The 17,185-nt window shown below is 36.6% G+C and overlaps 2 protein-coding genes across 2 annotated transcripts in view; both read left to right on the plus strand.

Moving 5' to 3' along the window:
* The first annotated feature begins 2,506 nt into the window (after positions 1 to 2,506).
* The window catches only part of LOC147557697 (uncharacterized), a 46,513-nt gene continuing 31,834 nt past the window's right edge, over positions 2,507 to 17,185 (plus strand). Inside the window, exon 1 of the mRNA XM_086664282.1 lies at positions 2,507 to 2,821. The gene's annotated coding sequence lies outside the window, so the exon portion shown is untranslated. The remainder of the gene's footprint in view (positions 2,822 to 17,185) is intronic.
* On the plus strand, positions 9,215 to 10,713 carry LOC147557698 (F-box protein CPR1-like). The gene has a single exon (XM_086659307.1). It carries the CDS (start codon positions 9,355 to 9,357, stop codon positions 10,543 to 10,545), a length of 1,191 nt encoding a protein of 396 aa, XP_086515433.1. The 5' UTR covers positions 9,215 to 9,354; the 3' UTR covers positions 10,546 to 10,713.

The following is a 17,185-nucleotide window of genomic DNA, read 5'->3' on the forward strand; positions in this document are numbered from 1 at the left end:
CATTGAGGACAATGTTCGGTTTAAGTTTGGGGATGAGGGATTGAATTTTAGTCCTTATTTTCAAAAATTCAAAAGGGTTCAAAATTTTTAATTTTTGGATTGGAAACGTGAGTCTAGTTGTTTTTGCTTGTTAATAGTTATAGAGTCTAGTTGGTTGTACTATGCTTTTGCTAAAGGTTTTTCCATGAATTTCAAGTCTTGAAGTTGTCTGTGCACTAGCCATGTGAGTGTTAGATAGGTGAAGAGTAGACTTTTTTAAGAGAACTTAATCGATCATTAGTGGAGACTTAACCCATGTGAGATTCTGAGCCTTTCTTGTTGTTTTGAGTGATCTCTTCTGAACTAATTCTGAGTAGAATGAAGAGCTACTCAACCTCGCAAGATTCATTAGAACTCAGTTGATCTCTTGAGTTCAAATTTTACAACCACTAGGGATGTCATCAGGAATGCAAACCTTCTCTTGTAGCCTGAGAAACTTGAAAACAGTGTCAATTAGAGGAAGATAGAAATCCATTTGTTAGAATCCTGAGATTAAGGCATGAAGCAAAGTGAATAGAATTTTACCCAAGGAAGAATAATGTGAAGAAAGTATGTTATGTATTTTGAGTTTTATTACCAGAGTCAGTAGAAAAAAATAATAATAAAAAAAAATAATAATGAAAAAAAAAAAAAAAAAAAAATGAAAATGAAAGAAAAGAAGTGTTTATGTAGTTTTGTTTGAGTGTTTACCCCTTCAATTAGTTCTTGAAGATTTGAAGACGTCGAGTTCTCAGGAGTTCTAGTCAGATCCTCATTAGTGTCCATCGACCTCTAGGAAGCATTGTTAGATAGTAGATCAGATGAGAAGAGTTGGTTAGCTTCCCCATCTCGTATTAGTGGTTGTTTCCTTCTTTGAGATCAGTCGTCCACAAAAATTATAGTCCATCTTTTTCATGTGTTAAGTTTTCCTTCATATTCATACTAACACATAGAGTGAACCATTCTTGAGTGACTTTGATTTTTGAGTGTATGACCGTGAGGCAGCAGTCGAGGCGAAATGTATTGAGAAAGTAATCGAGGTCTTGTCTTTTCAGAACCGAAATGATACTCATATTGGCTGGTCACGTGCACTTCGAGTCTTAATTACTAGTGAAAAGATTTTTAACGTTTGTATGGTTTGATTGACTTGGATTTGATTTCTATTAACTTTCGAAAATCTACCAGATAAACATTTTTAGTCCATATCATATTTAGACCCTTATGCATTTTTGAGATATTTGAATTTTGTGGGTACATTCACTACAAACCCTCAAGAGACAAAACTCGTCCTCTAGGGTAACCTAGAGGTTTAACGGCTTGTTGCACGTGCTAAGTGCAATCGCGAGTACCTGCGAAAGTGACGAGTTATGTATAGTTTTATTTCTCTGTTTTGCTCGAGGACTAGCAAAATGTAAGTTTGGGGATGCTTGATGAGTTCGTCAGGACTCACTTATTTGTCGTCAACTTTCATTCGTTAGTCTTTAATTTTGATGAAACTAATGAATTTAATTAGTTTTTCAGGAATAACACAAAAATGTCAAGAAGCCAATAATTATGAGAAGTTGATATGTATTTGGTACCTAAGAGGATAGTCTAGTACAACTCAAGTTAGTCCAGGGATGATTTTGCAGTGAGGGTATGAGACAAGGGGCATTTTCTAAAATACTGAAAATTAGGGATTGAAGTGATAATCGGGTGGTGTATGAAATTTCAAAACAGGAAGGAGCACCACGTGATTCTTAATGGGTAATGTGGTGGATGATGTCACCGTGCCACTTAAATAGGTAATCTTTCTTTCTTTAATTTGAAAGTGGAACCCACCATTCTGTTGGATCTTGTGAACAATTAGATAACTTCACATCCTGGGAAAGAGGAGGGGGATATTCGGGATTAGCAACCCTAATTTGTGGCTACATACTATATAAAAAGAAGGGACGAACCAGAGAAGGGGGGACAGAGAGAGGCAACTAAGAAAACAGAGAAGAAAGTAAATTTTACTTTCTTGGAGATAAAGTGAAGAGGACAGCAAGTACAACTTTGGAAGTTTACGGAGATCAACATCGAAACATCATATGGGTGAAATCTTATTCTTTCTCTTTGATTTAACTACTTTCATTGTTGTAATGGAGTGCTAAACTCTTCACCTAGAGTGAAAGATGAAGCCACAAATATGAATAAAATTGTGTTTAGTCTCAATGATTCTCTTGATTGTGTTTTGCTATAAGAAAATATTAAACTCTTTTTAGTTTTTCTTTTGATGTATTTTTCATTATCTATTCTTCCGATTTGATATATCATATTTAGGTTTGAATCTTTAATGATTTATGCTTATTAGTTGATAGATAATAGTTAAGTCATCATTGTTTCGCTAAATTGAGTTTAAACTTTTATATGATTATGTGCTTTTGAAACTACATATTATTCGATATTTGAATGCAAGTGGTATATAAAATATTGAGTTATAAAATAGATAGAGGATTATGAATGGTTAGATATTATTTTTATGAATATTTATGGTGGATTCCAAACTCTAGGTTTTTTTTTTTCTCATTGATTTTCTCTCAATCATTTATTATTTTCGATAGTTATTTAATTTTATCATCAAAACTGAATCTCAAAGTTACTTATTCACTAGTTTAGGATTAAAAATAGGTTCAACTTGTCTTCGTGGGATCGACCCGTACTTGCTAGGTCTACACTACATAGACCCGTGCACTTGCGGATTTATTATAAAATACGGATTTATTTTAGCCTATTATTTAGGTTAGTATAAATACGCATCAAGTTTTTGTCAAAATCTTTTGTGATTCTAGCATCTCTCTTTACAGAATCCCTCTCTGATTTCCTCCTCAATCTTAAATGCCCTCTAATCAATAACAAGATTAATAGAGAAATTTACAACTATGATTCTCTCTCGGTCAGTGGCGGACCCAAAAATATTTCGTTGTGGGGGCACTTTATAATAAGCAGTTGTAAATTATTCAAAAATCTTGATATGACATTCAAGCGAGTAACTTATATCTTATAGTTACAGTCTCAACTAACTCGACTACGGCTAATTTGTGTGTTGTATTGACTGTAGTCTCGTATAATTAATTAGTCGTATACACACTTGAATTATATAAAAATAATGTGTAAATTTTATTTCAAATGAATGAGAGACCTTTATATCTTGAAAAATGGTCGTCACAATTTACGTTCTTAAAGAAGTTAATGAAAGAGAGAGAGACAGAGAGAGAGAGAGAAAGAGAGGATACTGGTTTTGGAAAACTTAGTCAGAAAAAAAGACTGTATAACTGACTTGAGACGAAGAGAAATGTTTGTCTGGGGAAACATAACTCTAACAAGACTGACGCAGCATCAAATTTACAAAAAAAAACTAAAAAAGGAATTGATTTTAAAACAAAAGAAGAAATATAGGACCAATACGATAGTTAATTAAAAAGTAGGAGGTAGAAAGAAATTAACCCACATACAAAGTTCAAATAAAAAGGAGTTGATGGGGAGTCGAACGCGGGAACTATAATGCGTACAACACCATCCCTCTCCACCGAGCCAATACTAAATACATTTAATTTTTGTATTGTATTACTTTTATACGAGGCCGCTGACTTCTATCCGAAATAAAGACAACTTTGGGCCTGTGGGGGCACGTGACCCCACAGACCCCTACGGACCCACCCCTGCTCTCGGTCTGGTCTCTTCTGTTAATATCATCAATTGAATCCCTATTTGATTTCCTCCCCAATCATTCTTTAATATCATCAAATTTCTGATTTGAAAATCTTCTCAATCCATCTTCCAGGGAGATTTTGCTCAAATGCCCCGATTCGGGGGCATTTGAGCAATTTTGCCCAACTTAAAGAAAAGTTTGCTATTTTTCCCCTTTTCAATTTTTTCATTTTTTTCCTTCCTTTTCTACCCTCATATAAATAACATATCTAGAAATTCTAGATATCTGAATTTTTACCCGAAACCAGAGAGTAAACCGTGTTCTTCATTTCTCTCTCTTTTGATCTCAACCAAACTGTGAATCTCTCTCTGAATCTTCTATAACTCGAAATTTCTATCTCAATCTAGTCGTAGTTCTCATCTCTCTCGGTTGACCTCTCTTTTACCCCAAAATTGAAAAGAATCTTCTTCTTCTCCATACTCTCTCCACTTCCAATTTCTTGCTGAGATATCTCTGTCAATCATCAAATCGATTGAAGTAAATTTGTCTCTATTGTTCATCAATCAAAGGTTGAAGTCCCTCCAAAATCATAATCATCATCAATAAAACAATTAGCAAAAATCCAGATGAAATGTAAACTCATAAAGTGTTTGATGAAATGACTAAAAGAGGTTATTATGTCATAGTGTAACTGATGGGCCTAAAAATAGGTCTAATCCCGCAAGTATACGGGGTCAAGAGTATTGAAAATAAGATCGAGTATCGTCCCAAGGGATAGGTGGGTAATTTCAGATATTGAAGGTGAGTTTAGCCCAATAATCAAAATGTCAATAGCTAACTTAGACTAACATACACACACACACTCCACTCATAGATTTGATGATTGATTTGTAAAGAAATAAGAAAATAAATAAAACTAACTAAACCTATCTAAGAAAGAGGTGAGAAGATATCTAAGGTTATAAAATCCACCACATAATTTCACTTTATAAAACAAGCACTTAATCACTTAAATCTCTTTTGTATTTACTCGGGATCCAATATAATGAACTATTTGGATTCCGGATGATATTCTAGATAAAACAATTTTATAATTAAGAATGTATGATTGACTACCATATAAAACTAATTTCCTACACTATCATTCAAGATCTAAAAGGCATATCTCATCTAATAAATCAATAAAAGCATGAAATATCTAATTATAATACATGAATGATAATAAGGTTATAGAATCAACATGAAATGTCAATCAATAGGCATTGAAGCACATCAAAGGATTTAATTAATCAAGAACAAGTATTATAAAGATCCAAAATGGATTTCATTCACAACCTTAGATTGCTAAATTAACTATACATGAAATCTAGAATCACATTCATTGACATTGTAAAATAAATGAAAATACTAAGAAATTAATGGAAAGAAATCACCAAGAATGCTCAAATTCCATATTCCCATGTATCTCCATTTTGATGTCCAAGATTTGCTCCATTTATGTTCAAGAATTGTACTCCAAGAAATCCAAGTAATAGCTATTTTATTGCAACCCAAATAAGAAAAAGAGATAGAAGAAAGAAATTAGATCTAGAAAGAAGTTGGAAAGAATAGATGAAGAGGAATAGAAATAGTAGAAGAATATGGAAGAAAGAAGGAGATGACTATTAATGGTAGAAAGAATAGTAGTAGAGAAGAAGTAGTAGTGTTAGTAGAGAAGATAGAAAAAGAATGGAGAAGATAGATTTAGTAGTAGAAAAGAGAGAAAGAAATAGGTGAGAAGAAGTAGAAGAAAAGAATGGGGGATTAGGGTTAGAAGATAGGAAGAGAAGTGGCTTAGAAATTAGGTAAGGAAGCCATTTGAGAGGGTTATTGAAGTCTAGGTTCTAATGGAGGAGAAAGTGTTTTTTTTATATAGGGTGAGGGTTTTTGGTGGGTTAAATGGTAGAAAAGATAAAAGGAAGGGTTATTTTGGGATTTTAGGGTTTAAAATATAAAAACCCTAAAGCAACTAAATGACCGGCGGCTAAGATTTTAATTGGAAAATCGAGGGACACTTGTCGCGTGATAAGGAGGTGAGGAATATGGCCGTTGAGGGTCAAAGAGGAAAATAGTTATTGTGAATATGGGGGCGCCAAGTGTCGCTTTAGAATTAATGCATTACTGTCGTTACTTGTCTCCAAAGCTGGGAAATTGAACACTATTGTGTGGGCTGATCCATGCTATTAAGTTGTGCCATAGTCAGGAGCCGTCCGATTTAGAATAGCACGGAGATGAACGGCCTGGTTGGACGACACGTAGCTGGGGCCACTGAAGTACGTTGCTGCTGGAAGTACCAAAGCTGTCATCCCTCAAAGTAGCTAATACGCTTCGCGCTACACGGAATTAACTTGCGCCCTGAACCAGAGGACGCCACCACATCCTTTGTTGTCCCACCTGCCCGAAATGAACCCAACTTTGTCCCACTTGGTCAAATGCAGTTGACTGAAACTTTGACTTAGCACAATTAACTCGTCCGGACTCCGATTTAACTTCCGTTTTCTCCTACGGACTCGTCTCGACCTCTACTTTTCAACCACGCACTGACCTTGGCCAAATTACCAGATTGTCCTTGACTCCAAATGACCAAAATACCCTTCATGCATCTTTTCCTCGTTTTTAATCGTTTTTCACACCTAACTCTCCAAAAGACACCTAATCAAGAAAACCAACCATTTTATTATAATAAAGACTCGAAACGAACTAACTCGACTAAATTAAACGACTTAGATGGGACATTTTCATGACCCATCAGTAACAGAAACACAAGTATGCAAAATGTGAGTCTCTGACTTTTCCAATTAAGTATTTGATGAAAGGACTAAGAAAAGTTATTATGTTATAATGTAGTAGAAAAACAAGTATGTAAAATGTGAGTTTCTTACCTTGCCAACCAAGTGTTTGATGAAATGACTAAGAGAGGTTATTATGTCATAATGTAATGGAAACACAAGTATGCAAAGTGTGGGTCTCTTACTTTGTCGATCAAGTGTTTGATGAAATTCCAAGTAGAGGCCATTATGTTATACGAGTTGATTTTATGTTGTTGTCCATTCCATTTGGCTAATATCAATTTTTCAATCATATATAGTTGAATGTGTTGCACTCCTATTGCTTCTTGTTAAATTTGAACATTAATTTTGTAAAATGCGAAGAGAAGAAAACGTCCTTGGTGTTTCCATGAAACAACTACCTAAATTATGGTTTCAATTCAAATCGGTGGCTCCATGTTGAACTCACCCGAAGACAATCGGTGGCTTCGTGTCGAACTCAACTCTAATAGTTTTGTTAAGCTTTTGGAGTCCAAATCGGTGGCTTCATGTCGATTCCCTTTTAGCAAGTTCGACATGAACCAACCGATTTGAACTCCAACCCAACTAGTAGCTTTCTAAGCTTTTGGAGTTCAAATCGGTGGCTTTGTGTCGATTTCCTTCTAGGGATTTCGACATCAAGTAACCGATTTGAACTCCAGTAGCCTAGGCAAATCTGCTGGAGTGAGTATCGGTGGCTTCATGTCGAACTCACTTGAAGATGATCGACTTGAAGCCACCGATTTGGACTGAAAGAGCTCAACATGGAGCCACCGATACAAACCATTCTAGTGCTTGTTATTTGTTTACCGTTTCGCTAAAATATGAGCTCTTCTTGATCTCATTGCTCATGAACCACCACAATATTTTAATTTGAAAAAAGTTTGCCAATATATTATCTAATCCAAGTATTTAGAGAAAAATTTTAGAGACCAAAAGAAAGCAAGAAACAAACACTATATTCAAGCCAGAGAATTTCATGTTCACTTATCCTGCAACGGCATTTCATTTGAAAGAAGAAGGGAGACATACAAGATTATCACCTCGTGACAAGGGTCGACAACTTTTCCTACAAACAACTTCCATGTATCTTCTGTAACGACATTGTTCCTAAGTATCGAATTCTAATCAGAAGGTTGACGTATCTATATAGTTTCCAATGGCAAGAAATAAAATTATATTCAAATTCTTCATTAGTCAAATTCAAATTATTATTCGTTTTGAAACTCAAATGAAAAAAAACTCAAAAATATCAAACACACACACTCTTTTCCTCTGTTTCTCGCACAAGCATCCTCAAATCCATGGCAGTTGTCAATGCTAGAAATGCTGATGTATCTTCTGTGCAATTCACATGTTGAACTCCAACTTCTACCACTGGTTGTTTCCGCGTTCACGCCAAGCTTTTGCTTCTTTCCCAAATCGTTCTCTTTCACTTCCAAATGAACCTAACCAGCTTCTTGAACTGCTTGGTTCTAGCTTAGGACCCCTAAGGTTCTTGAACCTAACCAGCTTCTTGAACCACAAATTCATCCCACAATAGTACTGCCACAACACTCCCTAATAATGCAACAAAGAAAGCACATCACATACGAAAAATGTTCTTTAAGTCTAAGGTACAAAGGAAATAGGATTTCCATCCTTCAGTAGCCTCGTTAAATTCGGCTAGGACTTGTAAAAGTGAAGAAGGAAGCACACTGCAAGTTAAACCAGAAGATTCATGGAAAGTAAATAAAAAGAAACATATAAGACATTACAAGTGAAACATAGAATCCTAAAAAGGAGAACTAGTTGTTAAGATTCTTAAATAGGTGGTCGATTAGTGACCTAAATAAAAACAAGTTTAGTGAATGATATATGGTTATTGACATATTAACTTAAAGTACTTATTACCTCTCAAGTGATCATCTTGAATGCCATATATCTTCCTCTCTTCTTCAATGGCCATATCAGTCTTTCCTTTGACCAGATGGAACAAAGCTCCAAATAGGGTTCAAAGGTCCAAGACTTTTGCTAGATGGACAAATAACTAGAATGAATGGAAGTGGTAATGCACTGTGTTTCTAGTCCAGTGACAATTTTTTTTTTTTTATCGATATCTCCATTTCCATTTCCTAAGCAATGATATATTCATTAACACAAACACCAGCTAGAGTTGGCTAATTATAGTAATATTCTTCGATCTTTTTTGATTGACTTGTTACAATTATCAAACCTCAAGAGAACACTAAAGATTATCAAACCTAAAAGTGAATCATCATAAGCTAATCATCATCGTCTTTCTTGACTGCCTTGTTACAATTATCAAACCTCAAGAGAACACTAAAAATTATCAAACCTAAAAAACTCATCAAATCTCAGGAGAATCCGTTTAAGTAACATTATATATAGATAAAATTATTATATGTGTTATTTTATGCACATGTACTTCATATCTGTTTGGGTAGTAGAGTTAGGCAAACTAGTTTATTAGTGAACCTAAGGTCAGGGGTTCGACTCCCATAACTTGTGATTGTATTTTAGTTTTTATATTTTTTCGACTTAAAGTGTAGGGTCCTACGTTCGCCTAAGCCCCCTAAAAGTTAGGGCCGGTACTAGAAACCTATTGGAAATTTGAAACAATAAAAATTAGAAACTTATTGGAAATTAGAAACCTATTGGAAATTAGAAACCTATAAGGAATCCTACACCCTTAATCCCAAGTAGAAGCCTATAAGAATTCCAACACCCTTTCCTCCTTGCCCCAAAGAAAGGAAGCCTAGACTCTTTCTCGAGTTCAATCTGCCCAGACCTCTCTGAACGTAGTTCTTAGACAGTATGAAGATGATGAAACTACGACGATGTTCAACGCCGCGCCTCCCCGAAGAAATCATAACTACCATCTTAGCGATGTTGCCAGTCAAATCTATCTACCGATTTAAGTCAGTTTCCAAAATCTGGTACTCTCTCTTCTCTAACCCTAATTTTATTAAACTTCACCGTGATCATGCTATTGAACAAGACAAATTTATGCTCATTATTACCCACTCTAATAGATTATACACTATAGATATGAATTCATTGGCATCTAACTTATCTCTTCAAATAGATGATTACCCCTTCATCTCTCTACTACCATATTTTATGTTTTTGGGTTCGTGTAATGGTTTAGTTTCCTTCTATGGTAATAAAAAATACATCTGGAACCCATCTACTGATGAATTGAAATCAATACCCGAGTCGCCATATCTCAATGAAAATAAGGAGGAGAAAAAAAACGATTTAGACAATACCAAGAGTTGGTTCGGTTTTGGTTATGATTGCAAGCTAGATGATTACAAGATTCTGGGGATTGTAAGACGGGTCAAAGATGATTTTAGTTATGTCATGCTTTACTCTTTAGGCTCTAATTCGTGGAAATTCCTTGACAATATTCCGTACCAAATCATTGGTGCAGGACCTGGTGTCCTAATCAATGGAGCTCTTCATTGGAAAACAACAGCTCCATTTGTCGGGAGATGGAAGACATCCACCTATAATGCTATACTTCGTTTTGATTTAATCGACGAGACATTCATGGAAGTGCCTATACCAAAAAAATTGAGTGAGAAATTCTCGACAAAAGAGTTAAAAATTGGTGTTTTAGGTGACTGTCTTTGTATATTTGATACTACTTTGTCGGATCATGCTGAAGTATGGGTAATGAAGGAGAATGGAGTGACCGAGTCTTGGACTAAATTCTTCAATATTACCACAGATAATGTTATTCCATCAATTTCTACAATGAAGCCGATAAAGTGTTTCGAAAATGGTGATGTTTTACTGCAGAATGATTATGGGGACATAATTTTATACGATCCAAAACAGAAAAAAACTCCGGTTTATAAGCTAACGGCAACCTCAGAGCGTTTAGGAGCAGTGACTTCTGTGAGTAGTTTAGTTTCACTAAATTCTGGGATTTATTTGAAGCAAGAACTAGACAATGTGATCCAAAAGAAGCTACGAGTACGAAGAAACTTAAGAAGATAAATCTACACAGACCTGTGTTACATTTTGCCGACTATTAGGTTTTGAATGGGCATCTTATGTCCTAACTGACTAGGCAGGAAGTTTTAGTTTGTTTAGTCCAGTATTTAATCTTAGAAATAAAAATGATCTCAATTTATATTAGTACATAAATCCACGGGTATTATAGTACATGCTACCAAGGGGAACGGGTTTTCTTTGGTTTCCCAAATGCTGCTCCGAAAAAGGAATTTGCTTCAACCTAGGTTCAATATAATTTCTTTAACAGGGGCAGACCGCAGATAGTGGTCATCTGCATATTTGTTGAGTTAATGGGGTTTTTCTGATTCAATATGTTTAATTTTGCATTGTTGCTTTTGACAGGGTGATATAGTTGGAGTGAGTAAATGTGGTGAGAAAGGTAACACGAGTATTGGTAAGTAGTGACAATGTGGGTGAAGAGATTAATGAACATTATGACCACGTAGGAGAGGATAAGGATGAAAAAGATGTCGGTATTAAGATGAAGAAGTTAAAGAAATCTCAAATTTCCGAAGAACATAAGGAAGCTGATATCCCATTGCCTGAAAACTGTTGCAGGCATAGAGATCCCTTCTGAAGAAATGGGACATGCTCTACAATTCTTAGAAATCTGGATTATCTGGAATGCCTTTGGACAGGTTAGGGTGACTTCTGTTTTGCTTCTTTTTTTGCAAGTACTCAACTTTCAAATGTAAAAACTGAAAATTATTAAGTGATTCTAGTATGTCAGCTGAAAATTTTGCACACAAATGTAGAAAAATTTAAGTTATGTTTTCTTGAATATAACATAACTGGGGTAATCTAGTTGGGTTCAAAATTGAAGTTCTTTTTGTTTTTTAAATATGTTCAGATATTATAAAAGGAGTCGGCTTTATGATCCTTTAGTAGTTTACTTATGCGACTCTGACTTACCACTGTAGAACCTAGGCATAGCTATCATATTGACATGATATTTAGAGAATTCAACAACTATATACATTAGTAAATCACTTAGGTAGCTTGTCTAATGGGTATGACTTTCATAACTAGACATCTCTCACTTGTTAACATGAGTAGTGTATAAATACACATAATTTGATAATTAAAATGCAGCAATAACATGAAGATTATTCGATGATATTTTAATTACATAAAGCATGGTTTATTAGTCAATTCTTTTATGAATTCATCATATGCTATTGTTGAACATGAAAGTATAGTGTGTGATATGATGTTTGATTTGTGTGTTGGGGTGATGTAGTGAGTTGGTGGGAAGTGAGTTTGGTGGTTGGTTCAACTCTCTCTTCCGAATGTTTGGTGCGATGACCGACATGTCCGCATGGTAAGGCGTACTGAGGTATGAACTAGGTATGGAGCGTATGGGGTCGACGCTAATACAAGGATAACTTTGTGGACCTTACTCTCATGCAACGTGGGTTGTGGGTGGGTTCGGGTGGTGGATCTGATTTTTCTGGATAGACACCAACTTACCATAACACTTGTGTTTATTCGTTAATTGTTACTTGTCTATGCCTCTAGTTGTCACCATTACTTATATACACGGATAAATCTAGTTGACTTGATTGATCTTGAAACTGTCTATCAAGGTTCCAGGGATTTGGAAATCTACTTGTTGAGTTTTGGCCAGCCTAGGGCCGGGAAAACGGTCCGAGAATCCGAAACCCGGCCCTAATCGCTCGATCTGAGGCGACCCGGAGACCGAAGGAGATCCGGCGCGGGTTTACCCGGCCCGAAATTTTGGGCGGGCGTGGGCGAGCATCGGGTAGGGGGTCTTACCTGAGGTTCGGCCCATACAGACCGCCCGAAATTCAAGCCCGATCCGCCCGACCAAAATTCAAGCCCGACCGCCCGAAACTCTTACCCGCCCGCGACTAGCGGTGGGAATTTTACCCATGAGCCCGAACCCGCCCACGGGCACCCGAGCCCAACGAGGACCATGGACGCCCGCACCCGTCTATGGCATAACCCGTCCAGCCCGCCAAGTTTTGGTGGGCGGGCATGGGTTAAAACCTCTACCCGCACACCCGCCCACGCCCGCACCCACTTAACCTCACCCAATGATAACCAATCAAATTACATCAACTTTATGGGTTGATGAAGCCCAACAGTCCATGTTGCTAGGCTTAGTTGAGATGGTAAACAATATGTTTAAGGGCAATCACACGAACTCAATGCATTGCTTTGCAATGGCCCAAGAGAATTTCTAGTAGAATACTGAAGTAGTCTTTGGCTTTGAGGGAACAAAGAGTGAGATAAGTTTATATTATATCTCATGAGAATTCTTCATTAGTTTTTAATGTGAGACACAAATAACGTCTAATTTTAATCCCACATTGTCTTTTTAGAATCAGGAAAGGTGTTTGGAGATTTTATAAAAGGAGAGGAAAAAGTGATTTTTTTCAAGTCATAAGATTACCCGCTACCCGCCCGCCCATACCTGAATTACCCGAGCTTCTTAATGGGATTGGACGGGTAATGGGCAAGGCGAATTTCAAAATTGCCCGCCCGATTAACCCGCTTACCCTAATAGCCATCTAAATTTTGTGCCCGACCCGATGCTTCAAGTGCCCGTGGCCGCCCGTACCCGCCCAATTCCCACCCCTACCCGCGACTTAAACCTGTTACCCGCGACCAATCGCCGCAACCAATACCCGCGCCTGATACTCGCGACCGCTACCCGAGACACATTTCTTTAATCCCTTTATGATCCAACGACTGAGAATCATCAACCGTTGGATCAAAATATCTAACCTATAGATACCCTCTCAAAAGACCACTCTCCCTAAACCTAAACTAAAACCGCCTCACTCACACTGATAGTCACTCACCGCCGACGGCCACCACTCCCGAACAACCGATCCACCATATACCACCACCACTACACCTGTAACAGTAACACCACCACTCCATAACCACCAAATATAATAGATGAAATTTAGTTTAATTTTTTATATTTTTAACTATGTTTTTTTTGTGTATTATTTTTAATTTAGTTTAATATAAACGGAACCCGAAGCCCGACCCGCCCGAGCCCGTTAGAGCCCGAACAGGCACTCGGGCTTAATCGGGCGGCGGGTTCCCACATGCTCACATTTACCTGCCCGATATCCCGATCGGGTGGCTTGCTATCCCGCCCGTGCTCGAAAATCGTGAGCCCGAACCCGCCCGAACCCCACCCCTAGGCCAACCTATTATTTTTCAGGTCAATGATATTAGAAAGTGCCACCTACTTGAGTCTTAGTTAGCCCTTGAAGAATTTTGGTAGCAATTATTTATTTCCGTAGGTAGTTTTATTTGGAGTTTCATCTCCTAGACAGTTATTTCTTTCTTTTGATTTTGTCTGACCTACGTGACGATGGTTTAGAGACTTCATTTCAGTTTTGTGAACTTAATGAGGTTTCCTTTAGATGGATTATTGTTTTCTTAGGAGCTTCTTATTTGATGTTATTTGTCTCTTTTAATGAATACATCGACTATGTTTACTATTCTGCGGAGAAATGCTTTAAGTGAAGGTTTTCATGGAGGTCGACGTGGAAATCTGGACTTGGGGCGTTGTAGAGGTCTACATGAAGTCCATCTAGTAGTGGAAGCTCATGGTTGAAAGCTTTCGGAAATTGTGTCGCAGTGTCCAACTGTCCATTAAACGATTTGCCTTCACAAAAGCTTAGACTCTTGCTCTTTTTATGTGATGAGACTCTTGAAACTACGGACGCAGAAGTGATGAAGCTTCCTACGTTGCTCATTAACTTGTCTCTTCTCATATAACTACGTTGCTCAGTTACTGCTCTAAAAGAATAGGTAGTTCACTTTTTAAACATGTTAGTTCATCACAAATCAACTGCAAGGATGACTTGCTGGTATTGTTTTCATCATAAACGTGGGGGTTTAACTATTCTTTTTCTTCTTAGGTATGAGCTTATGAAGTTAATAACTTACATATGGTATTAGATCACATGCCTTAGTGGGTGTGGGAAGACTTCTTTGTTAGGAGCCATGGCTGGGCTTTGGAGTACAGGGAGTGGAAAATTTACATTCTATGTAGACACTGTCAAAAATCCTCAACTAGCTGTAACACCAGACATAGTTACCCCTGCGGGATCTACCAAAAGATACAAGGATAAAAGGGCTATGGGTATATTTTTCCTTCCTCAAAAGTCAAAGACCATACAAGGTTCCGGAGACACTTCGTCAACAATTGCTTTATCCTACATGGAGCGAAGGCTTGACTCCCATGGATATTTTCAAGTATTCTGGTGAGCATTTCGATCAAGTGCTTTGTAGTTAGCATATAGTAACTTATTAAACTATAGGTTCCGACATAATAATTTTGTTGGCATGGATTAAGATCTTCTATGTTATATATATATATATATATATATGTGTGTGTGTGTGTGTGTGTGTGTGTGTGTCTGGGTGTGCATTTAAATGTGAGTTAACAAATACTCTCCTCCACTCTGCGTACAGCACACCCGATTCACCATACTCTATTCTAGTATCCTTTTGAATGGGTTAGTGATCCAATATCCAAAATTAGCATACCAGAAATTTTAGTCTTAATTAACCTAAAATCTTGGTAGAAAACTATAAATTCGACCAGTTCAGTAGTCAACTACAAGAATTTTTTAATTAGCTTGTTTGATTGTAAGTTTTATGCAAAAGGAATGTCTGGGAATATGTGTATATATTATAAATACATCATAAAGAGTATATATTGTCTAGGATTATAGTTTGAAACAAACTCAAATTGAAAATATTTGAACATCATGATATATTCAGGGAAAGCTCATCAAGTAAAAGCAGTGAATTGTCATAAAATAGTAAACCCTATTATCCTAAAAATATGGTGTCATCATATAAAGCTGGAGACCTCTAGCCATGTGCTTACATTTATAAATGAAAAGCCTAGACTGAAGCAAGCCATTGAATATTTTTTTAGCTGTCAACTCAAGGTGAATGAATTAAATTCTCTCATTCAGCAAAGGTATTGCCAAATTCATTTTGCAGATCGTCCCTTTCCTTGTTTCAACCACGAAACCAGCAAGATGCCAGTGAAAAGCCTAAGAAGCCCACAGGAGATGATCTTCTCAAGGCATCAGAAGATGTTCGACAATGCGATAGTACATAACCACTGGCATCAGTGAAAAGCCTAAAAAGCCACTGGATTCTACAAATTAGTGGTCTAGATCCTTTCCCTCGGGGAGCAGCAACGCGTTGCTTTTGCACCTCTATTACTTGCAAAGCCAAATTTTCTTTTATTGGATAAATCCCCTAGCGTTTTAGCTAAAGCCAATGAGGTAATTACTGATATCACCCGCTTGGCCCTGTTTGTTTCACTTTACTCATCTTCATAGTTTAATTTTATGACAGTTCCAGTTTTCTTTTAAATTTTTATTTCCTTGTTAATTCTACATTTTTTATACCAACAACTCATGTCTTTTTACGAAGGATCTTAAATTTATGGCCGACTCTGGATTCAAAGCAGGCAAAGCCTTGCTTTAGGCCACACATAATTGCAGGTGACATTTTGTTTGTTACTAGGTTTCCGCCGCGTCTTATGGACGCGACAAATCCCTCTAAGCTAACGTCATTAGATCGAAATTAAATTACTGAATTTTATTTTACTATAGAAGAAAGAGGAGAGAGAGCTTTGTCATTACCCAACAAAAACAATCCAAATTATATTATTGAATTTTATTTAACTATAGAAGAAAGAGGAGAGAGAGCTCTGTCATTACCCAAATTACTTCAGATCTTTAATGGTGAAAAGTTTTTATGAAAAAGTAGTTTCTTTGTGAGCAATTTTTGAGTATGAGAATCTTTAGAAATAAGTTTTGATGTAAATAGAGGGACTTTCAAAACCCATTTACCTCTCTTGAACAGTAATCGTGAGGATTAATGGAGAGATTTGAGGGCACAACCTCCACTTTTTTTCTCTATATTCTAAAGGTGGAGCACTTTTACTTAACTACCCTAAAAATATTTATGTAATTACAAAAATGTGTTTGGACGGTTTTTATTCATGAATTATCGTCCGTTGGATCAGATTCCAACAAAATCTCTAAAATAAAATGAACAGTCAGACTTATCCTCTGGATAACGATAACCGATTGACCTGTTTTATTATAATAGACTAGGTTTCCTCCCCGTCCTACGGACGGGGAAGATCCCTCTTGGCTAACGCCGTTAGATCGAATATTTCTTATTTTCTTCAGTCCAACAGAAACAATCCAAATTAAATTAATGGTGAAAAGTTTTTTTGGAAAAGTAGTTTCTTCGTGAACAATTTTTTAGTATTAGAATCTTTGGAATAAATTTTGACATAATTACAGGGAGTTTCAAAACCGATTTTCAAAACCAATTTACCTCTCTTGAAGAGTAACCGTGAGGATTAGTGGAGAGATTTGAGGGCACAACCTCCCCTTTTTTTCTCTCTATTCTAAAGGTGGGTGTCTTTTACTTAATTACCCCAAAAATATTTATGTAATTACAAAAATGTGTTTAAATGGTTTTTATTCATTAATTATCGTGCGTTGGATCAGGCTCCAACCAAATCTCTAAAATAAAATGAACGGCCAGACTTATCCCCTGGATAACCGACCTACCTGTTTTAATATAATAGATG

This window comes from Eschscholzia californica, unplaced genomic scaffold (genome assembly GCF_041429995.1).
Source record: "Eschscholzia californica isolate CP2 unplaced genomic scaffold, dmEscCali1.0.p SCAF_2, whole genome shotgun sequence".
Classification (NCBI taxonomy): Eukaryota; Viridiplantae; Streptophyta; class Magnoliopsida; order Ranunculales; family Papaveraceae; genus Eschscholzia; species Eschscholzia californica.

What these genes read in the sequence shown, in the direction of transcription:
- LOC147557698 (XM_086659307.1), top strand. Translation starts at nt 9,355, where the DNA reads ATGAAGATGATGAAACTACGACGATGTTCAACGCCGCGCCTCCCCGAA.